The sequence below is a fragment of the Filicampus tigris genome, chromosome 14 (genome assembly GCF_054856515.1).
Source record: "Filicampus tigris isolate MCC_2025a chromosome 14, RoL_Ftig_1.0, whole genome shotgun sequence".
In the NCBI taxonomy this organism is placed as follows: Eukaryota; Metazoa; Chordata; class Actinopteri; order Syngnathiformes; family Syngnathidae; genus Filicampus; species Filicampus tigris.
In genome coordinates, this window is record NC_141230.1 from 20376621 (window position 1) to 20402368 (window position 25748).

General features: G+C 42.9%; 2 protein-coding genes across 5 annotated transcripts in view; one reads left to right on the forward strand and one right to left on the reverse strand.

The window, feature by feature from the left end:
• Positions 1-15054, reverse strand: part of LOC147136764 (rho GTPase-activating protein 20-like) — a 34030-nt gene extending 18976 nt beyond the window's left edge. The window contains exons 1-2 of one of the 2 annotated variants that reach the window (XM_086052356.1): positions 14986-15054; positions 2194-2279 (exon numbers count right to left, since the gene is read on the reverse strand). In XM_086052356.1, the coding sequence (XP_085908482.1) occupies positions 2194-2279; positions 14986-15051 (152 nt within the window). In that variant the 5' untranslated portion in view covers positions 15052-15054. Of the gene's footprint in view, positions 1-2193; positions 2280-4702; positions 4972-14985 lie in introns of those variants that run through there. The other variant, XM_086052355.1, reaches the window with a different exon arrangement.
• rnf17 (ring finger protein 17) overlaps positions 1-25748 on the forward strand; it is an 85017-nt gene that overhangs the window by 24294 nt on the left and 34975 nt on the right. Inside the window, exon 2 of one of the 3 annotated variants that reach the window (XM_086052346.1) lies at positions 9839-9899. The exons of 1 other annotated variant lie outside the window; for it this stretch is intronic. The gene's annotated coding sequence lies outside the window, so the exon portion shown is untranslated. Of the gene's footprint in view, positions 1-9838; positions 9900-9940; positions 9960-25748 lie in introns of those variants that run through there. One more of the 3 variants, XM_086052348.1, reaches the window with a different exon arrangement.

Genomic DNA, 25748 nt, shown 5'->3' on the forward strand with positions numbered 1-25748 from the left:
TAACTGGATGCATTCAGAGAGTGTAGCTCCACGGTGAAATGTTTGATTGACAGGCAACCACAGGAAGTTGACCACTCTCACTGTCTCACACTTTCTCGTGTCTTCCCACCCGCGTGACTCACATCCCCGTCTGGGCTGACATACACACAGAATGAGGTCGGAATACTGAAACTTCCTCTTTTTTTCCCCTTTAAAGGCATTCAAAATGTCCCGCACGACGCCATTATTATAATGTAGATGAAGTACGTGCATGCGTTTGTGTGTGACTGAGTGGGGCGGGTGTGTGTGATTTCTGCCACTAAGTTAAAATCCAGCGCCTGCGTTTCGGGGGCTCCTGATGGGAAAGCCAGGCCGACAGGAAGTGACCTCACTGCATTACTGAATTTCACTTTTAACAATGTCAGAATGTCATGTTGCCTTTTGGAAAACAAGTTGCTAGGTTACGACGCCACGCACGCACACACGCGCACGCACACCCCGGTACTTTCCTTCTCGAAACACCAGCGAGCCAGTGTGAGGTCATGTGATTGGACCAATGTGTGAAGTCCGCTTGCATAACGGCAAACCCAAAAGGCTCATTAAGTGATCACGTGACTCCAGGTGTGAGGGATCGAAGGCACATATTTCACAAAGGAAAAAAAATTCACGGCACACCGCACTCACAAAAAGTGGATATACAGGTCAAATATGGAGCTCTACCTCTAGTGGAAGAGCATTTAATTGTTTTGCCTGTTGCTATACGTACTTGGCATACATCAATTAACAAAAAAATAGTAGGAAATACTGTAATATATTTTTTCCTGAGTAATTGACATTGGGTAATTTTCCACTCACACACAGACGTACACACCTACTCAGTTAAAGTGCAAGTCACCCTAAAAACTGTCTTTCCAATAATGTGTTGTATGCATCCCCACTAGTTTGAAGTTGATATTCTGATTAATATTGTGTTTGTGGAATATGAGTTGAGCAGTAAAATCCACCCGTTTATGTCCATCTCAGAGGGCGGCCATTTTGCCACTTTCTGTCGGGTGAAAATGACATCACAGTTGCTCAGGGCTCTGGTAACGACCAATACTGGTTGAGCTGCTGAAAATAGGTGAGCCGTGATTGGGCGTTACCTGAGCAACCGCGATGTCATTTTGAGTCCACAGACATGTGACAAAATGGCCGCCTCCTGAGATGGATAAAAATCGGTGGACTCATATTCCACAAGCGCACTATTAATCAGAATGCCGTGTTGAGACTCGTGGAGGCACTTTTTTGACATATTATTGTCAAGAAATTTTGTGGGGGTTGACTTCCCCTTTTATGACACAAATGCACAATTAACAGTACACTGCTTCATGCAAGCATACACTGAAAAAAATGCTGTGCATCAATTACTCAATTTTATTTCTTCAAGCGGTTGCATGAAATATAATCATCTGAATCCAGATTTAAGTAAACTATACATCTACTTAAGATGGATCCAGATACATGTTTTATTTTATTTTGTGCAAACACCTGACGAAATATAATTGAGTAAATTCAACTCGCATTTTTTTCAGTGTTCATGCATATACACATACGCATGCCTATGCACACTCCAAGACACACTTGCGGCATGCCTGCACACACTCACACACTTGTCGAAGCCAATGCAAAAACATGTACACAAAACGTGCATGCATTCATTGCGCGCACACAATTAAAAATGTATACCGGCGTACGCACACACGTACACGCGCTTATGCTCACAAAATCACACACAAACACAGCGTCCCTCCTCTTTCTCCTGCTCAAAGCTGGCAGTGCATGAAACAGGGCTGGTGCGGGCACGGCTAATTAAAGTTTCCCCCGGTGCGTTTGGCTCAGCTTATCAGGAGGAAGTTGAAGGGATTTGGGCGCGAGTGCCGCGGAGGGTCTCGTATCACATAAACATGTCAATCACCCCCCTGTGGAGCCACAAATGAGTCACATGACCCCCCGTGGGCGCTCAACTTTGGTCGTCAGGCCTCTCACGGAACGGCCAGAGAGTCGAACATCATTAAAAAAAACAAAAAAAAAAACGACATTGGGCACCGTAACGTGGCAAATGTTAGCACATGACGCTAGCTGTCTCAGTAGTATGACGTCATATTGTGACGCCACAACTAATGCGGTGTGCACGTGTGTGAACTTGCGTGTATGCATGAATGTTTGTGCGCATACCTGGATGTGCTTCTCGACCTAGTCAGGGCTTTGCTGATGACCAATGAGGGAGCAGATTGTCTTCTCTGCGCCAGCGTCTTCATCTTCTACGCACGCACGCACGCACGCACGCACGCACACGGAAGAAAACCACACAAACACATGTGATCAGTTTTTATGTTCATCCTCATTGACACCACAGGAAATACCACCATCAAGCCAACTTCTATTCATCCAGGCGCGTGCGTGTGCGCGGGTGTAGCAGAACAGAGACTGTGAGGGGAAGTGTGGCTCGGCTGGAAGGAAAAGAGAAGTGGTTGCAACGGGGGAGAAGGAAAAAGAGGAATTGAGCTTCAAGGGCTGAAGATGGAAAAGTAGCGAGCGAAAAGAAGCAGTCTGCGGACAAAAGTATTGGAACGCAATCCGTCAATAGACTTGACTAGACCAACTTCGTTCTTTAGGCTTCATCCTATTGTGCAATTTTGTGCGTAGCACTTAACTTATCGAAACGGTTATTCTTTGACACGAAAAAGGTGCACTTGCTCACAAAAGTGTAGAATACGTACAGCTATACATGGAGACGGTCACGGCTTCCCAGCAAGCTGCAGTAATATTTTTTCCCAGGATTAGGAGGATATGCATGCGACTGTTCGTTTTATGAGCTGTCTACATGTGTTGCTGCGCCATCGTTTGTGTGCAACTATCCATTGCTGAAGGTGCGGCCACAGAACAAATTAAACTCGTATGTCAAAGCACGGCTGTATTTGTTCACAAAAGGAGATTTTTTTGAATGAGATTTTTGTCATTCATGTATTGTTTTTACTTAATGTACAGCACTCCGTATGCAGCTATGGGTGTTTTTAAAGTGCGCTATAAATAAAGTTGACTTGAGCTGAGTACAGGTAGCTGTGACCTAGCACTTGCGCTATCAGGCAGGCCATCCGTCATTCCAACGTGAATGGCCCGAGACCAAAATGCAGATAAAAGTCGGTAGCTATGTGGAAATTCAACATTCGTGAGCACTTTGGTGGCCAGGAGCACAATCTACTAACGACAGCAAAAAACCTCACCAGGGTGCAGCTATTCTGGGGAAAATAAACACATTTGAGACGCCTTTGTGATGTGAAATACAACGTTACACACGCCAAATACTAACAATACATGCTTACTCAGCAATTTCCCACTAAATGACGGCACGATTGGTTTGTGTACGGCCTCAAACGTGCACGTCGACCATAAAAAGTTGTTTTTTGGCACAAATATGCCGAAACACTACATACTGTCACAAATATGATACATTTCGCCTGGAAAATTGAAACATTTCTCCATCAAAACACTATATTTGATCACAAAAAGCCATTGAAAATGCCTCTAATGACACCGAAGCAGAATGTGATAATGGTTCTTTTGAACAATGACTTTGCTGACAAAAGTACATTATCCATGCACAATAATGCAATATTTGACCAAGATTTGAGGATTTTTTTAGAGGGGGGATTGTCACCAGTGACCTCATTTCCGTGAGCTACATAGAGACTGAGCTTTTTCCTTGGATTGAATTGGTGTTTGATTGTTTGCCTTGTCAATCGTTTTGAAGTCAAAACATCATACAAAGGGTGAGTAGTTTTGGTTTATCATAGTTTGATACGTTTTTTTCATAAGACAGATCATTTCCATGATTTACAAATAAAATATTTAACATATCATTTACGACTGAACGGTTCAAATACATTGAAATGTTTCTTTTTAAAAAAAACTCTTTTAAAAAGACCTATTTTTTTCCTCAAACAATTAAAATTGGAGTTCCCACAAATGCCACTGGCGGCGCTGTTTAACAGGACTTGTTGACATCGCTGCACTGTGATGTGTCATTTTAAGCCATTCGTAATCAACCAATGCGGCCAATTTTTGAGCATGATTAATTAATCAACCAATTAATTAATCCGTCTGTTATTTTGTGTGTCTTTGTGTGTCTCTCTGTTAAAGAACCATGATGACCATGCGTGATTATGACAATGATCATAAATATTTTGTACTTTAATGTTACACGTTTGTCCCCAAAACACTGTATGTCAACTACAACCCATTTAGCCAGGAAAGTGGTAGTTCCCCCATAGAACTGTAAAGGTTTCCTATTAAAACACCTTATTTGATCAGGAAAAAAAATGACAATCTGAAAATGTAAATTTATGGCTCAGAAAGTGCACAAATGACTCCACCGTGTTTTATATTGCACACACAGGCTAGTATGTGTATTTATATATGTATATATATGAATGTATATGTATATATATATATATATATATATATGTGTGTGTGTGTATATGTGTGTGTATATATGCATATGTCTGTATGTGTTCAGTAAGGTGGTAGTTCACCACACAAATGCAAAATTTCGAAAACTATATTATTTGATCACAGAAAAGATAGGCTGTCACTTGTATGTGTTTATATGTGTGCGTAAAATGTGCATAAAAGGACGCACGATGTGGCAGGAAAAAAAAAGAGAGAACCAGGACCGGCTGTCTACCTTTTTATTATCCGGGAGCGGCGCGTTGCTCCCGGCCACAGAATCGGAATCGCTCGGACCCACGGCGGCGCCTTGCTGCTGCTGCTGTTGCGGTGACATGCTTTCCATCAAGACACAGATCCACCGGGCCGAGCGCACCGGGCAAACAGTATTCCCATGACACGGCGGTCCGATAAAGTTGTTTTATCCGGCGGACCGCTGGACGAAAGCCCGAGGAGGATCCATGACGGCGGGGGTTCGGTAAAAGACGCGCCGCAAAGCTGCTTACTCTGAGCGGACGCAATTTGGTCTGAGCGCCGCTTGACTGGAGGACCAACCAATGGCAAAACCGATATCAAGGTAGACGGCGTTCAATAGGATACGTCCGATTTGTTACCAAAATAAAAGATATAAACGGAGCAGATTGTGAAATGTTGGTCTATTTGATCAGCTATGCTTTATTTTGATAGGTTAGCAGTTGCGAACAAACGCGAGTAGACAGGAAATGCAAATCTTAACTTGACTACAATGTCTGACGATTTCGAAGACCAAACGCTTGAAAAAAATAATTAAATTTGAAAAGTAATCTTTATTAAGTGATCATTTTTAAAAATATATATTTTTAAATTAAAAGAATATGATCCTCCTTATTTGACAATTTTTTTAAATTAAAAATGAATTATTGTACATTCAAAAATATTTTTCAAAATGAATATATTTTATACAAATGTTAGTAATTATTGATTAGGTGAAATCCAATTTATTGCTATATACTTATATTTAATGAATAGTGTATTATGATTAATTATCTGATTCATTCTAAGCTATTATTGTTGATTAATTTGTTGTTTGGATGAACTCATTTTCACACTATACTGATCTGTGCTGCCAAGCACATATTTTCCTGCCTTTTTACTACTACTGTAACAGTGGCTAGAAAATGCTGACTTTTACAGCCATTTACCATTTAAGTTGAACTAGCAGTTTTAATCATTTTAATGTTAACAGAGTCTTACAGACCTTGTAGAAAAATGCTAGAAAGACAGTAAAAGATACAACATTTTAGTACAGAACAAAGTACTGAAGTCAATATGCGAATTTTTCAGCTTCCATGCAGGGGCGGAGCCAGAACGTGGCTAATGGGCGGGCCTGGAAAAATCAGGGTGGGCCTGAATATTTCTCTCACTTCGCACAATCCTCCTGTCCCGACACATCGTATATTCAAATAAAATGACAAACCGACTAATATGAAGTTCAGATCTTCCTTAGACAACCACGATTATGCCATTCTTAATATTCAATAAAAAAAAAAAAACACAAATAATTTCATAATTTACTAAAAAGTATATCTTTTTTCATGAATCTCAGTGGGTGGGCAGTCTTTCAAGCTCCGCCCCTGCTTCCAAGGTAATATCGGTAACAATGCAACACCCACACTCACTCTTCTCTCCCCCTGTAGTGTTGAAAGCAATCGTCACACCAGAGACTGTCAGTCATACAATTCTTTGATGGCATGTTGCTGCGTGAAAGCGCACAGTCGCAGCAATATCCCGCCGTTAGCTGCCTTTTGTGACCCTTTGCTAAAAAAGCCACAATGCTAACCAGACATCCACCGCAATACTCGAAGCAGCTCTCAGCATGACGTAGCACAGTTAAATGACGGTCCAGCTTAAGTTGGAACCGCTGCAGACTCTTTTTCGAGGCAAGCTGCGTCCTTCCTGATGTTATTCCGGACAGCAGCAGTCTGTTCCGCTTTGGTCTGTCTGGACGATCCAGAGCGGAGCGCCAGACTGGTTCCAGGGTGTGTCGGCGTTGTGGTTGGAAACGCCGCGTGCGTCGCCTGCCTGCGCTGTTTGCTCTATTTCTGCTGGCCAAAGGGTGACAACAATAACAACTTTCCAGACTTTTCCTTTCTTTTCCGTATCCTGTCCGTAAGGTGTTGTCAGACGCAAATTTTACAGCCTCCTGGAAGACAAACCAGTACGCTAAGTATATAGCACTATTCGCAGTCCTAGTAGTAGTATCAGAAGTATTAGAAGCTAATATGAGAAGTTGTAGATAGTAGTATGAAGTAGAGGCAATCATGGTATGTTGTACTATTAGTAGAAGCAGTAGTTTGTTGAGGTATTAGCATGTAGAAGAAGTAGCAGTTGTATTTGTAGAATGAAGTAATACTATGTTGTAATAGCATGTACTAGAATGTTAGCGGTATCTCATTAGTGGAAGTAGAAGGAAGTGCTAGTATGAAGCTGTACAAAGTACAGTATGTAGTAGATTTATTGTGTGTGTGTGTGTGTGTGTTTGTATATATATATAAGCTCCCACTTGTTGCTAGGCAGAGTTGACAGGGCTCACACACTGCTGCCCCATTGGCGAAAAACACAAAATGAAATCTCCAAGCCACGCCCCCCACAAGGCTATTTGAATGACAGCCCACCAACCAACAGACACTGACACGAGCACGTCCAAAACTGCTTCCCAACCAAAGCACCGTTACTGCCACTTCGGAGTTTTCTTCAAGTGCCTGAACAAAATAGACGTTTTTGTTTCAGACCTTTCTGGAGAATCAGTCAGACAGACATGCCATGATAGTGATGAGACGCAGACGTCTGAGCCTGGCCACTGTCCTCATACACACACACACATACATACACACGCACACACCCTGTGACCTGACTAATCAGATTAGTGCGTTGTGCCTGCAGAGAGTTGACATGCTGCTGACGTCCTGCCATGTGCTCTACTATTACTACTACTGTTGTTGTTGTCGTGATGTCACCCAGTGATTGAGAAAACAGGGCAAGTAGCTCGGACAATGATTTTAGCCGTCTTTTCTGGTTTGAGTGTGTGAAGTGTGTGTGAAGAGACGGAACGCTGGTTGTGATTTGCATTTCAACAGGAAACTCAGACATTGTTAACATGAGGAAGGACTGACGAAACCGACCTTTCTCTACCTCAGATTAATGGCACAAACGTGCCGTTTGGATGCTAAAATGGTCGACGAAACTCAAAAGACATCCACTCTAAAAGCAGTTGGGTTGAAAATAACCCAATTATGCGTCAAAAAGGGACTGAATGCTTGGGTCAATTCGACCCAACTTTCTGGGCTGTTTTGCACAAAACAATGTGACCAAAATGTTGTTTTTTTTTTCACCCAACTGTTTTTAGAGTGTACCTGTAAGAAAATGAGCCACTGGAAAAGTGGAATGAGCTAGCTATCAAAATTTTTGTCACTTTAAAATGAAGCGCTTTTATACAAAACAATCCAGAAAGTTGGCTCAAATTGACCCAAGTAGCAGTTTGGCGCTTTTGTGACCCAGATTGGGTTATTTTTTTACCCAACTGTTTTTAGATTTATACTGTTCTTGGAACGTAAGTAGTACTTTAACTTGGGTGCCAGTGTAATTGAACGTCACATGCGGAAAACATGTGGGCTATGACATCCGCAATGCGAGCCCGAGGGCAGTTTGACGTTAATTTCAGTCGACGGCAGAGAGCGGTATAAAGCTAAAATGGCCGCACCCTGAGATGGATGAAAACGGATGAGTTGATCTAAACCTGAATTCTTATTTAGAAAAACATATTTAGAGTAGCGGGGGTCCATTCGGGACCCAAAGTGAAAGCTCAACGGGGCTCTCAGCTGGAGCATCCAGACGTGGAGCCTGCAAAGCTAATCAACACGAGATAAGTGCGTCGGTCTACTTCCGCGTGCGTGTCAGTCAGCCGTCACGTTCACAGCATCGGTCTTGTATCGCATCCGAGAGGTCAGGAGCCAAGAGGTCTAAAGCCCGCATTCCACCTTGGGAGGGGGGCCGGGACCACCAGGTGAAACCTGCACGGCGACGTAAGGTTAGGACATCTCAAGGAGTTCCCACCAAATTCTTGTCAGATAATAAACAAAAAGTTCAGAGGTCGCCTAGAGGAAGCTTTGCACGCTGATCTTGGGATTTGGGTCGGAGGCAGGGGGGGGACGAGGAGGGGGTCCCTAATATTTAGAAGCAAAGACAACATGGCTTCTTCATTCAGTTCACGGGTGGGCAAACGTTTGGGCTCATTTGGTTTTGAAAACAGAACAAATCAGGTCATTCGGCGATGATGTAAAAAAAAAAAAACACAAAATTGTTCAATGTCATAATCAAATTGTCACGTTTCACGTTTTTTTAACTTTATTTACAATAAATCAATTAATTGATTACTTAAAGCAATAAATCATTAAAGAAGTTTTTATTAGTCAAATAATAATATTCATGCTCACTTTTTAAACTTAGTAATTTATTTCAATGTAATTATTTAACCAATTGTATAATTAAAAAAATGTTTAAACGTCCAAGTAAAATTGTTTATTTAAGCCTGTTTCTATTTCATAATTTACAGTAAATCAACTAACCAATTATTCAAAGCAATAAATGAATAAAATAAAAACAAAATTAATAAATATTGATGTAAAATTGTTTTATTAAACCAAACAATATAAATGCTTACTTTTTAAGTATAGTGTTAATGTTTAAACACATTCACAAATAAAAAAAAAACATTACTATACGTTAATGTTAAATGTGGCTATCTTTTTTCCACTTGTTATTAATTATTATTTACAATAAATAAATTGCAATGAAACAGTGTGCTACAATGAAAAAAAATGATGATTGAATTTACTCTATTTTATTTTTTCAAGTGGTTGCACAAAATAAAATCATCCGTAGCCAGATGCATTTAAAAGTAGTTGTATAGTCTGCTTGAAAAAAATCTGGATTCAAATTTAATTTTATGCAACCACTTGACAAAATAAAATTGAGGAAATGATGCGCGACATTTTTTTTCGTAATTTTTTTTTTTTTTTGTAATAGTTTACTATTTAGTATTCCATACAAGTATTCCATAAAATAAATGACTTGAAAAATATAATAAATGCATTTGAATTGACCAATTTTAGGGGCATCTTTCACGCAACAAGTATTACAGGGCTGTATGATTTACACACATGACACTTGTGGAATTCTGCTGCTGATGATGCTGACGTCATCATGAACCTACTTCTGCTCGTCTTTAAGACAGTCTTGTTGCGGTTGCACCCTCGAACACACTCACACGCGCTTTGTGTTGCTATTTTGAAAGGTGTTTGTAAAGCCTGACAGAGGCTCCCGTTTGCCTCCGCAGGGGCTCAAGGGTGCCGTCGTGACATCAAATGAAAACGTGCGCCGCCTCGGAGCAAAGCCAAGTAAGGAGAACAACACCGCTGGCATGGCGCCATCGCGCCCGCACTAGCGCACATCTGGATGTGAGTGTTGTTTCTGCGACTGCGTGTGTGCGTGTCTTTGCGCACCTCTGTCATCGTATATGCGTCTGTCTGAATGTGTATTTTGTGCTTATCTGTGTGTGAGCGTGTGTGTGCGCTCCAATGTGTTGTGTGTGCGCGTATTTGTCATGACGAAATGAAAACATGAATCCCGCTGGCCACAAACATTAAGTCAGAGAACCACCACAATGCCTGTCCCTAATGTTTTGTCCAACTTGACAAATGGAGCCAATGCAGCAAATATTTGGCTACGATGTGACAGCGTCAAATGACTTTAGCCAGCGCATGTTTTTTTTTTTTTTTTTTTTTTTTTTTGGCTGCGATTTGTCTCGTTAAAGCAGCGTCAACGTCATCAAGCTGCCAAAACGCGCAATCCTACGAGGAGCGCTCCAACAGCTACACGAGCTGGGAGAAAAGCGCACCCGCCGCAATGTGATTGTTGGCCTGCGAAAGTCCAGAAATGGCATCGGTCTGTTGAAAAGTAATGATGGCATAAAAATGTCTGTTACATGTCAGCGGCCATGTTGCTGAGGCTACAGCAATGCCTGTTCCATGTCAGCAGCCATGCTCATGAGGGAAAGAGCAACTACGCTCTCTAATCGCTCTCACATGCACACGTCGGGCACATTTTAGAGTTTGCAATGAACCTATGAAGCATGTTTTGGGAATGTGGGAGGAAGCCGGAGTAGGCAGAGATCATGCAAATTCCACACAGAAGGCGCCAACCTCAAAACGGCGAGGCCGATGTGCTACCCACCCTGTGTGAGAGTTGATCATTTTCAAATATCTGTCTGCAAATGGTGAGTTTTTAGTTGAGCGGTAACACATTTTTACACTTATGTGTAAAAAAAAAAAAAAAAAAAAAAAAAAAAAGACCGCCGTGCCTGGGTTGTCTCGTAATCTTGTTTAAACTTTTAAGATGCAGTGCTGTGGTCTGAGCAGCAGGGGGAGCTACTTCTCTCACCGCCACTCTAAAAGTTGACCGTTGCCAACAAGTGCCGAGGGCCATCTCGTCAAACGCTCCATCACATCCTTCACTTCTTTCTACTTCCAGCTTCCCCCCCTTTGCTCCTCCGCGAGTGTCCACCCTGAAGCCCCCACTACAACCCCCCCCCCCCTCTCTGCCCCCGTCCACTTCTGCAGGGTCAGCCGGACTTAATCCCCCCCCGCCTCTTACAGCTGGCCTAATACCTCCTGCCGCCACCCTGACGTCTCAGACTTCCCAACCTGCCGACCTCCCTGTCCGAAGGTCTGACGGGGCCTGACTCACTCGCTACAAGTCGGTCAAGTGGAAGCCTCAAGACAGAGCCCACCCAGGGGAGAGCCCCAGATAATATAGGTCAGATAAACTGTTTTTGCTTGTTCGGAAGAAGGCTGACAAACGCCAGGGTCTGTTGAGTACCAGGACCGGTCACAGTCCAGTTTTGGTCTGGAGTCAATTAAATCCAAGTGAAGTCACGCAACTTGTGACGCATACGTGAGATCGCATCGCGGTGTCATCAGCTGGGACTTGAGTAGATACGAATGCTTTCAAAAGTCTGAAGGCTAACTGTGAATTGAATTGTAGCATCAGAGTAGAATCATAGAATATTGGGGAAATTTGGGGTTTGGGATTCGTGTTAGGATTTGGGGGATTTATTGGTTGTCGTCCAGATCATCATCAGCAAAAAACAGGTTTGTGAAAAATGTCCACGGGGTTAGAATTAGGGAAAAAGTAAATCCCTCATAAATCAGAAATGATTCAGCGATAGGGCAATGGTAAACAAAGTCGTCAGTTCACACAATCGGCCAATTCATCGATTATTATGTTGATGTGTAAAAAAAAGCCAGGTTGAGAGAAAGTCTCTTTGTGTACGTCAAGCTACAATCAATAAACGACTAACGTGCGGCAAAAGTGTCGTAAGATCAAAGACGCGAAAAAAAAAAAAAAAAGAGATCAGGATGTTCTGAATGGACCGCCTTTTTTGTTCTAAGCTTGCCTTTTTTGCATTTGTTAGTTTTCTCTACCTTACACTCACATAAAAACACATACACACACACACACACACACACCCCAAAAACACTCCATGTATTAAATCAGTCGTGCGAGAAAAAATGCATGCCTGAGTACTTGGCGATTGTCTTGTACACGCACACACACACACACACACACACACACACACACACACACACACACACACACACACACACACACACAAGGCTGTGCATACATGTCTAAGCGCATACACACTACATGGTCAGTATTGTCTGGCATGTTATGACTTGGGAGAGGTAATAATACACCACAAGCATTTAATGAGAGCTCCCCGGCTTCATATAATGAGCGCGTGTGCGCGCGGCTTCATACTCCGGGCTGATGGCCTCGCTGACCTAGCTAATGCTTTTCCCTCCGCACGGCCGCCGCGCCGCGCCGCAACATGGGGAGATGTCGAAACGCGCCGCGGTGGTGTTTGCGCTACGTAGGCGCTAAGGCTGCACGTGTCTGAGATTTGAGTAAACATCATCGTGAGTCAAACTAAGAGGGGAGCGTTGACAGCTATTAACCGTTAGCCACACGATGGCTAGCCATGCAAATCGAGACTGCTGAGGAATGGGGAATCTCCCTGCGATGTTTGTGGTGTCAGAGTTTTCGAAATCGAGTCAAACACGGCGGATGGCCAGTGGATAAGATTGGAGCACCATTCCGAGGTCCTTTTGGCCATTTCCAGGGGTAAATGTTAGGGGGGTGGAGGTTAGGCTTTGGGGCCTTGGTTCAAAGATGGGGTTGCGGGTGTGGTTAAGGTTTAAAGGTTTAGGGTTGTGGTTAGTGTTTAGGGGTTACAGGTTGACTGTAGGTGTGAATGTGGCCAATCCGGGGTTACAGGTTGAGTTTGAGGAGCCAGGGAATTTGGTTGTAATTGGGTTTCTGGTTTGGGTTTAAGGTTTAAGGGCAGGTCTTGGATTTAGAGTTAAGGTTGGGAGTTAGGATTGTGCTGAGGGTTAAGGTTTTGGTCGACCAATCCCGGGTTAAAGGATGTTTTACGAGGGTTGGGGGAAGAGTTATAAGTGTAGGGAAATGGGAACTGTTTAGAGCTTTGGAGTTTTCGCCGTTAAGGTTTGGCGGGGGCAGGGGTGGGAGAAAGAGAGAGAGCAAGAGCGAGAGAGCTTTGACAGGAGGCTCGTGGGTTTAGTGTGATTGATTCTCAGTGAGTGTGAGTAAAAAAATGATTCATCCAGGTTTATTCCAAGTCCAGAACAAGATAAGCAGTATGCGAAATGGATGGAATTGAAATGGATGAAATTGTCTGTCCATACATTAAAAGGTACATTACTGGCAGCGGCTGCGCCGGAAGTCACTTCACACACACTGTCAGCGGCATTCCTTTTTAAGTCTGGCGGTGGACCTCACGTGGTGTCGCCTGACTACTTCCTTACTGTACACTTGCACTCACACGTCTGTAATCCCACCCGAAAAAACGCCGCCACAGACAGGAAGTAGGTCACAAAAAGAAGAAACAATATTTACATCAGCATCAATCCAACATGAGATTCATCCTCCTTGGAGGTAATCCCTAGTCTGGATTTATCCCATCATAAATATCCTACATTGTGATGGATTTAAAAAAAAACAACAAAAAAACAAACATTTTCACAGCCAAGTGCCAATTTCGATTATGTGCATATATTCCCTTTCTGTTCGCGTTTACTGAGCACCTCATGTGTCGTAATAGCGCTCGCACACATCGGCGGAAACACCTCCGACTTGATCCGTACTTTGGGTGACTTGTAGAGATTTTTGCGTTATGAAATAAAGCTTCATGGGCGTAATTCGCAAAAGAGGTTTGGCAAGCTGTCAGCATCATTCCTGCTGCTGATTTGTTGCGCTTGCATGGGAGATTTGGAGAGAATAAGAAGTCTCAACAAGTCAGGAATGGAAGGACACAGGGATTCTACCATTTTGCTTTGAAACGGCCATTTTGGGATCAATTCAGACATCTCCATTGGCCCTCCTCAAACAAATTTTGACGACAGAATTTGTCTGATTGCAATCAAATTTGAACCAACGCTAAATTACAAAACATTTGAGTTTTCAATGTTGTGTGTGGGTGGAGCATGATGGAGCAAAGTTTCGTGACTTGCCGTTGAACATGAAACTCAGCTTTTGATTATTATTTTTTTTTAATTCAGGGTTAGGGGTGAGGTAAGGGTTCTATCATGGGTCGACCCACAAAACAGTCTCAAAAAGCCATGCCACTAAAAAGACACTAACTCAGCCATTTTACAATAATGCCACCATTTTCATTGGTTAAGTTTTCAAAAATTCTGCCCTCAAAGCCAGTTTCACTCGGCAGCATGGAATTTGATAGCCATGTCTTAATGGGAGGACCCACAAAAAAAGTTTCAAGAGGCCACAAGGAACAGAACACAGGAAGTCCATCCATTTTCATTTAGTGCAACTATTTTAGGGCTGTATTGATCATTTCCGGGTGCATTTGAAAAAGAAACTACGACCTGCATTTGATTGCCTGCAATTTCATTTAGCAACATGGCAGAAATGTCGATCATGAGTAGACCCGCAAAAAAAGTCTGAGGAAGCCATGCCTGAAAAGACACAAAACCGTTTGGCATTTTGGTTTGAAGCAGACATGTTAGGACCATTCTCCAGGGTTCCCCTCAAAACGGTTCTAAGAAATGTATCATCCGATTGTTACGCGACACGGACCACAACTACTCGACAGTTGGACGACGCTAACTTGCAGAAACATTGGCGATTTGGGTAACGTATGTGGCCAGAACATGGCGGCGAATTCTGCAAGTCATGGCGAATGAACTCTTCTCAATGTGGACTCCGCACAGAGCTTCATTTCATCTCTGAGTGTGAAGAAATGAGCGGAAACGTTTTTTTTGCCGTGTTCCTGTAACGACAAAATTCCCACACCACTCACCCCCCCGCATATGCCACCTGTCATCATGGCCACCATCATCTGCTCTCACTTCATCTTGCTCGTCGTGAGAGAAAGACACTCACCCTGACGCTGTGAAACTCCACGCAGCTTCCCGCCCGGCCCCTTGCCATCTCCGCTTGCTCGTCCATGTCAGGAAAGTTCTCCTGAAGCATCCCCCCCCCCTCCCCCCCTCCTGGAAAAGTCACCCGGGATCGGTCGCCCCCCCCCCGGCTGTTCCTCTCAGGTGTAGTGGAACCTGAAGCTGTGTACATCCATTGAGGAAGACGGCAGAATCTTCACCAGCATGCGAAATGTTTCTCTTTACTGCCTACTGCCCGTCTGGCTGGCTGACTAGTCGGGTATTTGGTCCTGTCCGGTCAGTCCCCCCCCCCCTCCCCGTCCCCGAAGCCACCCCCACCCCGTCCTCCTCCATCTCAGTCCAACCCCAGACCAGCCTGCCTGGTCCTATTGGCTGGTCAAGTATAAAGGGGGTGCACGCGGGTGGGCTCCATGGGGTGTTACACAGAGGGCACAAACAGGAAGGGGCGGGGGGTGGGGGGGTGGGGGGGCTGTATCGATGCGCTCGTCCGTGATTGGTCAGGTAGGAGTTTTGGGGTTGCGGCAAAAGTCGATCATCTCCTGAGGAGAAATCGGAGAGATTTTTTTTTTGGAGGGTGTACAGTAAGTGACTTTCAAGATGTGGGGGGAAAAATAAGGCCAAACTGGAATTAAGAGATAAGTAGCATTTCACTTAGGGTGAAGGATGGTGGTGGCTGTATCATTTAAGATAGAACTTGGGCCTTAGCAGCAAGGAGGGAGTTATGAACAGTTCCAAATAACAGTCTTTATTAACATTCAGGTTTCTATGAGAAAGCAAAAAAAAAAAAAAGTCAGCAAAAGCCTACTAGAACAACTTAACTTTGTTGGAGGTTCATCAGAGGCACGTAATTCTGAACAGAGGCAAATATCCTAATTAGAAAAGGGTGTGTACATTTGTGCAACCACATTATTTTCAGCTGTGTATTTATACTTTATACTATTTTTTTTAATATTCAATTGAGTTATAAAGGTTATAGGTCACAGTTATGGTGTGAAACGTTTTGAAATGATTTATTCGGGTGTCATTTTTTAAAAAATCAGTACCAAATGGGACCGGTCCAAGACCACTGCTGTAAGCCACAACTCGCAAAGATGCTCACACGATAAACTAACGGGCCAACCGACTCCAAATCCTGACACCACTCATCAGGCCACACCCCTTAAAGGCACACATCCAAACTCCCGTTTATACCCTTACATTTTCTTTTTAGTAAAGCAACTTGCATCCCTTTTGCACTGGTGTCGCGGCACTTTAACGTGAAACTTTCGTCAGCTCTCGGACAGGAATGATAACAAACTCTTTCGCGGCGACTTTGTGTTTGGATTTCAGAAGTCAAGCGCGCTTACGAGGACATTAACCGTCTTCTTAAGAATCATTACAAACATGCTTTGACCCAGAAATGGGGGGTGATGACGCAAAAGCTTTCCTGCAAAGGAAAGCGCTTACCGGCTGATTCATTTAGCTCCAATCGGCGGCGTAACCGCATAACGAACCAGCTGAACGATGTTACGGTGGCTTCTTCTTCTTCTGAGCATTTGCAGGGGGTTCTTCGAAGACCAACTCATCCCGGATTTTCCGTACCATTACGACCTAATTTGAAGCTCGGATGCTAGACGAGTAGACGATGCTTAATTGTAAAGGATTTAAGTTTTGCTCATTGTGATTGTGGGCGGAGCATGGCCGCAAAGTTTGATGGCAAGCCGTAAACCACAATTCAGCCCTCAAAGCCAGTTCCGCTCAGGTACATGGAATTTGGCAGATAGTCTATCATGATTAGACTCACAAAAAAGTCTCAAGAATGGCGGCAAAGTTTGATGACTCAGCATTAAATGCTAAAGTTTGAAAATGCAATTCACAATTTCGCCTGGCAACATGAAATTTGGTATGCATGTCAATCATGAGTGGACCCACAAAAAAAAGTCTCATGACGCCCTGTCCCAAAAAAACACAGTAAATCTGTCATTTTGGTTTGAAGCGACAACTTCTAGATCAATTTGGTCATTTCACACATCAAGGGCAACAAGTGTGAGGTTTTAGACTGGCAGTCTCCAGACTTAAACCCGATAGAGCATGCAGTCGACTGGAATAATGCAATTATGTCAAACCCAAAGGTTTTCAGTCTACCGATTAGATGAATTGGCTCACTGTTCCAGTACTTTTGAGAGGAGATCGACACAAGCAAAATAGAAAACACTCTCTCTGTTTACGAAGACAAGGCAAGCTCCTTGTCGTGATGGTTTTAAGGGGTCCTCAAATCTTCGAATAGGGACAGGTTAGGCGGCGGGTGGAGGGGGGAGTGGGGGGGGGTGACAAAAAGGACAATAGGCCACGTAAACATCATGACCAAGCATAACAAGTCTGGGAATGAGGCCGCCGAGCTGAGAGGATTACAGCTGCTCGCTGACACGCTCCAGACTTTGATCCATCAGTCACGGCAACATGCTAACTCCCGCAGAAAATAACTTAACTAAACAAAAAAAACGAAGCACGTGTTGCAAGGCCATCGGTGGACAGCAGTGAAGTAAATTAAGTACGGTACTTATCTCTATCTGTACTTAACTAGAGTGATTTATTTTTTTGGGAAGCTTCACTTTGACTCCACTCCGGTCGAAAGACAAATATTCTACTTTCGACCTTGCTGCTTTTTAAAAAGTACTCGTTAACATTTATATTGGCGCATTCCATACCGTGTGTTTAAAAGGTTAATATTTTGAACGGTGTTGATGTTTCTTTAATAAAAAGCAGAGCTGGGCACTTTAGCCTTTTTTGCCGGTCCGTCCTCCGTCCGCGACCTGGCTACCCTTCCGTCCTCGTCCCTCCGTCCTTATTCATAAAAATGTATCGTCCTGCGACGCCGTCCGTCCTCGTCCCTTTAAAGCGCTTCCGTCCTTACATTCCATCTGTCCGCCCACCCCGCCACCGCCCCCCCAAAAAAGTGCATGACATTATTTCAAGTTCATTATCCGGCTAATTTCCTATGCACATCCACTTACCGGCTAGGGAGTATCGTGAGTGGATTGGATTGTTTACAACTGTTGAACTAAGACAGCTTTTTAGCTGCTAGCAACCATCGTCCATGTAACCATATAATGGAAGCTTGACGGACAACCAGACAAATAATAATGATCAACACCTGGCCAACACATAATGGACACTTGCCTAACAGACACATCATGGACACTTGATGGACAAAAGCCAAGTCAAAAGCCAACCAAACTTGTGTGGCTAATCCATCTGCTGCTCACCGAGGTAGAGCTGAATTCACCCGGTGTGGTCGGCCTCATGCAGGTCCGGACGAGTGGCCGGCCAACCCCTGATCCCCGTGCCGGATTCGACTAATTGGATCATGCCGCGGCGGAGCCTTCAAAAGGCCAAAAAAATCAGACAGCCGCCGGAGCAAGACGCGAAACGGCTAATTAGTGCCGGCGGACATCACAGGACTCTCAGCAAGTTAAAAATGTCTTCCTCATAACTCCCTCAGTTTTTTGTGACCATTACATTTCTGTTCATGTTTGTTTTCAGTATTACATAAATCAAATTAATTTGTGAATTTGCAGTCAGGACCACGAGCTAGCCTTAATAGCTTTTAGCTTAATCAGCCTCATGTTGGTAGAATAATGTCAACATTTTGGCTAATGAGCTAACAACAGAATGCTATTGTTTTTAATATTTACATATTAGCTGTGCCGCCTTTCTACACTTGAGGCATGGCGTGACTGTGTTTCAGTATAATTTTTGTTTCTAAGCGTCTTATCTGCACAGCAAGTGGAAAGTCAATATTTTCCTTGGGGGTGCTAGCCCCGTCGGTACCATCTACAAGGCACTTAAACCCCCCGAAGCAGATGATCCTGTAACATTTATGCTGACCCCCTTTATGGAGCAGAGGGATTCCGACAGCGTGACTGAGGGTCTCATTAATCTAATTTACGAGCAGCTTCAAGTTAGCTGCCGCTGTGTGAGCATTACCTCGCTGGTGCTGGGCCAATGACGAATTAGCGTTTTGGCTAATGAGGCCTGATTTTTTTTTTTTTTTTTTTTTTTTCTTAAATATGCAGGGCTCAGTGTGAGGTTTCAGAAAGAATATAGTTGGCATCAATATACTTTACTATATAAGGGGATCTAGACGTAGCAGATTAATAGTAGTCATAACTAAAGCAATAAAGTGCGTTAAAACATAACACACACAAATCAAACGAAAGACCTTCTGGCAAAACGCTGCTCTCGATCAGCTCTGACTTAGTAACTAAGAACTAACTTCCTTTTTCTTTTTTCTTTTTTTTGGACTAACAATGAAAAACTCACATCAGAGTTAATGTTGCTAACTTAGCAGCATGACACCTGTCATGATTCAAATCAAAGTCCTTTGTTCACAGATTTGCTCAGTATCGACTCAAGGTTAACATGCTAAACATCCTCCTCTTCAAATGCACCAGATCGCACCTAGCAAAATAAAAACGCGAAACATTCTCCCTTTTTGTTTCAGAATAAGTGTCGCAAAAAGACACCAATCAAAAAGCCCTTAGTTCAGAAAAAAAGCTTCTCAATTTGAGATGTGACCGAAGAAGTACCAACCTAGAATAATAAAAGCCATTACAGTGCTGAAGATCCTACCTTTTTTTTTTTTTTTTTTTTTTCCAAAAATAAGTGTCGGAAAAAGTCCAATGCACTGCACCCATCTCAAAAAAACTCTTCAATTTCGGCTCGGACCTAGCATGATAAATGCGGTCACAATGCTAAATCTCGACCTTTTTTTTTCCTGAATGAGTGTAGCAAAATGACTTAATGAATAAAATCAACTTTAATCATTTTAATGAAAAATCAAATTGCTGAATTGAATTGAAAATACATTTCAAGCATGAATAAATATATTTGAACTAGAACATTTTTTTTTGGGGGGGGGATGGCGAAACCTTTAAAAACATACGTAGTTCATGTTGCTGGGCTTCACGCGCACACACGCACCACACATAAATATTTTTTTGACCGGTAACATAATGGATCACACTCCCCCGTGCTGAAAGCATATTTCTGCAAAAGCCAAGGAAAGGCGATACTTCCCAGAGATCTTATCGAATTCTTGACTGACGGATGTAGAGCTCCGCTCTCTCCAAATGTGTCGAGGTTAGCACGTGAAGGTGACCAAAACGTCAAAGAAAAGTTCACGCATTTGGAAAATGAAGACAAATGATTGTTTGGCAGCATTTATTAGTGACACGTTCCTGGCAACGGCGCTGCGGGGACTCATTTTTTTTTAACCTGATTACGGCGAGGTCAGAGTAATTGCTGTAGTAGATGTGTCAGAAAGTAAAGCCCCCCCCTCCACTCCCACCCCTGAGGCTGGAGAACACATGGTAGAAAAATGCAATTATGAGGCTGAAGATGGGAAAGAATTGCGATGCTTTTAATGTTGAAATGTGTCAAGTACAAGAAACACAAGCTGATGACTGATGTTAGTCGATTTATCATTCGAGTTGGAGAACCTTCTCAATTCGAGTGAAACGTCTCACAATTAAAGTGAATCACATTCGAATTACAGTGACTCAATTCGGGGACTGGAGGGAACCGTACTATAATCAGGACCGGGATTCAAGTGGAACGTGCCAAATGGGAACTCGAGAGAATCACGTTGGAATTTGAACAAATTATATTGTTTTGAAAATCCGAGTGAGTCATTTTGAAATTGCAGCAATTTTTTTTTCATATTTGGAGTCAATCATATAATAGTTTAAGTGAATGGTACCATACCAGAATTTGAGTGAATCTTATCGTATCGGGACAGAAGGGAATTGTATCGTTTGCGGATTCAAGGGTACAGTGTCATATGGGAATTGGAGGGAGTCACATCTGGATTTGAGCAAATGTTACTGTTTGAAAATCCGAGTGAATTGTATCGTACTTGTAGCAATTCGTATTGTAATTGGAGTAAATTGTACCATACATGGAGTGAATCGTGTAATTGAAATGAAGCAAATCGTATCGGAATCGGAGTGAATCGTTGATGATTGGACTCAATCTTATCACATCAAATTAGAAGTGAATCGTAACGTAACTGGAGTTAACTGCATCGTTTTTCTTTTTTAATTCTTGACATGAATTTGATTGAGATTAGAGCAAATTTTAACGCAGCTGAGTGATTCGTATTTATTGCATTTGGGGTGAGCTCCATCATCAGAATTGGAGTGAATCATCGTAAAGTGGATCATAATTAGAGTGGAATCTCTTTTTGATTTGAACTAATCATATATCGCCATTGTAGTGAGTCAGACGATAACTAGAGTGAGCCCGCTGCCTCCGCTGTTCCAGTATTTGCATCATTTACATCCTTATTTACATGGTTGTTTACATGCGCGTCACATTCCTGGCATAAGCTGATAAAAAATAAAAACGCTGCGTAACAGCTGCTAAACACACAGGGGTTCCCGTGGAGACGGCCCGGCCCGGAATACGCTGATGTGTTTTATTGACATCCAAATATGGTCCTAAAGGCATCTCCCCGCCCAGAGCCGCCGCCGTCCGTCACGCCGCTGACTGCTGGAGAAACACTTTAAATAACAGAAATAACGTGTCCTCTCATTCAACTCTACCAGCGTTAATACGTAAGCATCACTGCGGGTTGAAGGAAGTCACATTGAACGTAATTTCACGGGGACATACCGTTTTATTCGACAATTGCTTGTGTTTGGCTCTCTGGAGTGTGACAGCGTTTTGATGTCACAGTTTTGAGCATTTCAGTTGATGTAGCCCACACGCGGGTTTCTCCAATCCATGACTTGGTTGTTGCCCGGGTGAACATCAAATTGCATCATCGCTGGAGTGAGACTTCCTGTGCCTGAAGTGAATCAGGTCCTAATTGAAGTGAATCATAAAAGAATCTGAGTTAATGCGCCGCAAGAGGAGTGAATCGTATTGAAACTGAAGCAAATTGTGTCAATTAAAGTGCCGCATTTGGCAAGTGGAGTGAATTGTGTCGTAATTCAAGCGAATCATACGGGAATTGGAGCCGAGGAAATTGTAAGTAGAGTGAATAATAATGAAAGGAAAGTGAATCGTATGGTAACTGGAGTGAATCGTATCATAAGTGGAGCGAATCAAATCGGAACTGCTGTGAATCATGTCGCGGCTGGAGTGAAACGTTTTGTATTACAAGCGGAGTGAATTGCATTTTGTTATTCCGTAATTGGATCGTATTTTAATAGGAGTGAATCCTATTGTCATTGGAGTTAATCGTATCGTAATCGGGGCGAACACCATTACACTAGGGCTGCCCCCAATTGTGGAGTCACAGCTTTAGGAGTAATAATAAAATAGGATTCTTTTGAATCTTTGCGTCACTGACTCCAGTTACGCCAAGACTCGAAAGAATCTGATCTCCAGTTATAATATAATTCACTCCAATTCCAAAGAAATTCACTTCAGTTATGACCCAATTCACTTAAATTCCGGTATGATTCGTATCGTGATCGGGGTGACTCTAATATCGTAATTGGAGTGAATCATATGGGGATTAGAGTTAATTGCTCCATAATTGGAGTGAATCATATTGAAATGTGAGTGAATGGTCTAGAAATTTGAGCCAATCATATCCTACTGCTGATACTTCACTGTTCTGCCCATAATATTTACGATGAAAGAATAACAAATGATAGCAATATTTTCCTGCTAGCCAGAGGTGGAGCAGCACTGTATTTGTTGACCGTTCCACTTCCAGCCCCTAAGCCATGTGGGAACTCAAATCTGAATCGATGTAACGTTATCCAGCTAAGCCGTGTTGCTGAGGCTCGCAAGCATTTCATTTCATGTAGATCAACTGCTCGCTCACTCCCACTTGATCCAGTGGCGCTGAAGACCATACTCGTATAAAAAGAGCATTAGCCTGCAAACCTTGTACAGAATCAGCGGGGTGTTGGGCCAGATCAATATCGCAGGAATGTGAGACGCACAAGCCCTTTCTTTAGTACTTACGTAAAGGCAAATAATAATATTTTGGCCATCAGAGGACTTTTTTTTTTTTTTTTTTAACAGCTGCCTTCTCATGTTGTGAAATCTGTTTGTTACAGGTTAACACACATGACGGTAAAACTGCAGTTGTGGGGTTCTCCTCTGGGTGATATTGTCCTATTGCTACCAAATTAAAACCTTGTATACGAGGCAGAGGGAGGTCACTAAATTGCAAAACATTTGATTTTTCGGAATTGTAAGTGCAGCACGGCGGTAAATTTTGATGACTTGCTGGAAATCATAAAGCTAAGAAGTAAATCATCATTTTTTTTGGGGGGGGGGGGGGGGGGGGTAAATTAAGCCCCCAGAGCCAATTTGACTTAACGTGAAACTTGGTCGGAGTAAATCATGAGTAAACCCACAAAAAAAGTCTAAAGGAGCCATGCCTGAAAAGATACAGGGAAGCCGCCATTTTGTTTTGAAGGTGACATTTTAGCTCCAATTTGAAAAAATAACAAAATCAGATTCTTTTGAAAATTCAGCCCCAGTTTTCTTTTGGCAGCCTTGGCAATCAAAAGTAGACCCACAAAAAAGTCTCAAAAAACCTTGCCCGAATAGAGACAGAAAGTAAGCCATTGTGGTCTGAAGCAGATATTTTAGGGTCATTTTGGCCATTTTTATATCCAAAGAATTTTTTTTTTTTTTTGTAAAGTTCTTCCTCGGAAGCCAGTTTGACTTGGCAACATGATATTTGCTACGCATGGCTATCATAACTATCAAGAAGGCCTGCCTGAAAAGACACTCTAAATCAGCCATTTTGATTTGAAGCAGACATTTTAGGTCAAAATTCTAATCGTAGCCTTATATTGAATCGGATTCTTCTGAAAACTCAACCGAAGAAGCCAGCTTTACTGAGCATCATGACATTTGGTTGGCTTGTCTATCAGGAGCAAACCCAGAAAAAAGGTTCGAGAACCCGTGCCCAAATAAAAACAAAGTCAGGGATTTTGCTTTGAAGCAGACATTTGCGGCTGAAAATGGTAAAAGTAGTCAGGAAATAAGTCTCTTTGGAAAATTCCACCCCTGGGTCCCGTTTCATTTAGCCACATGATATTTGAAATTTGGACTCTCCAAAAAAAGTCTCAGAAAAGCCATGCCTGAAAAGATGCAGGAAGTCTGCCATTTTGCTTCGAAGCGGCAATTTTGTGTTGTTTCGTAACAAGAAAGATGACGTGATGTGGGGGAGATGGTGAGAAGTGGGGTGGCAGGTCAAACGCTCCCCCCTTGGGCCCGGCTTTGCTCGTTGAGCCGAGGCCTTCAGATTTCATTAAGAGCCTCGGACTGTTTGTTTGTGTGTGTGTGGGCATGCGTGTGTGTGTGTGCGCTTCTCCTGCTGCCAAGCAGGGGCTGCCCAGCCAACTATGGCGGGGGTCCTCCGGGGGACGTGGCGTTTACATAACGCCAGGAAGAAGAGAAGAAGAAGAAGAAGAAGAAGAAGAAGAAGAGAGCGTGAGGATGAGTGTACTGTACTTTGTCATTCGTGGCTATCTTGAGACTGCGGTTGTATAAATGCAGGCAAACATGATGGTGAGAGGAAAACTGTGTGTGTGTGTGTGCCAACTATAGTCATTTAGAATCACTGGCAACCAAACGAGGACACGCAAGGAATATATAACATTGACTAGCTTATTCATCCTTCTCTCTATTAAAGTCCATGTTTTCCATATACAGTACAATATATCCACTGTAAACACATTCAGCCCATTGACAAGACGAAATTAAGCCACACCTCTTCAATCAATCAAGGGCTTACCCCTATTTGAGGATTTATTGTTGGACAATCGCATGCGTCCAAATGTGAGGGTTGGGGAAGTTCCTTTTCTCTTGCCAGAGTACAAAGAAAGCTGCATTAAGGCATGATGGGTTTGGTACAAAATATTATATTTGGCCACAAAACAAATGTTTGTGCAAAAAAAAAAAAAAAAAAAAAAAAAAATGCTTTGGTTGACCACAAAAAGCTTTTTTCAGGCACAACAATGCCATAATTACCGCAAAAAAAAAAAAACGTTTGAGTGAAATATTTGGCCGGGACGGCGGTAGTTTCCCGTGGGAATAAAAATATGATGTCATGAATTAAAACATTATATTTGCTCATAAAAATGTCATGATTTTGTTTATTTTAGCTTTGTCATGTTTTCCCTGGGTTCGATCCCGGCTCCGGCCTCCCTGTGTGGAGTTTGCATGTCCTCCCCTTGCCTGCGTGGGTTTTCTCCGGGTACTCCGGTTTCCTCCCACATTCCAAAAAACATGCACGCTAAGATGATTGGACTCTCTAAATTGCCCCTAGGTGTGATTGTGAGCGTGGTTGTTTGTTTGTCTCTGTCTGCCCTTCGATTGGCTGGCAACCAATTCAGGGTGTCCACCGCCTACTGCCCGAAGACAGCTGGCATAGGCTCCGTGGATAATGGATGGGTGGGTGGATGGATGTTTTCCCTGTGTGCCTCTTTTTTCACGTGTGCCTCGTTAGATTTTTGTGTCCACCTGTTCTCGTCAGCCCGGCCGGGCCTTTGTGTCGTCCAATCAGCTTCCTCAGCCACTCATGTCTTGACCAGGTGTTCCTCGTTGTCTCGTCGGTTTGCTTGGATTTGCTTACTGTTGCGGAGTCACGTCTTCCCGAAGTCTTTTCTTTCACGGATAAAATGTACATCTTTGGGCATGATTATTGATTGCGAGAAGTTTGTTCGGTTTGAAAACTTTGTTTACTGTTAACGCATCGGAGGATTGGTACTGTACCGTGTCTTTGTCTTT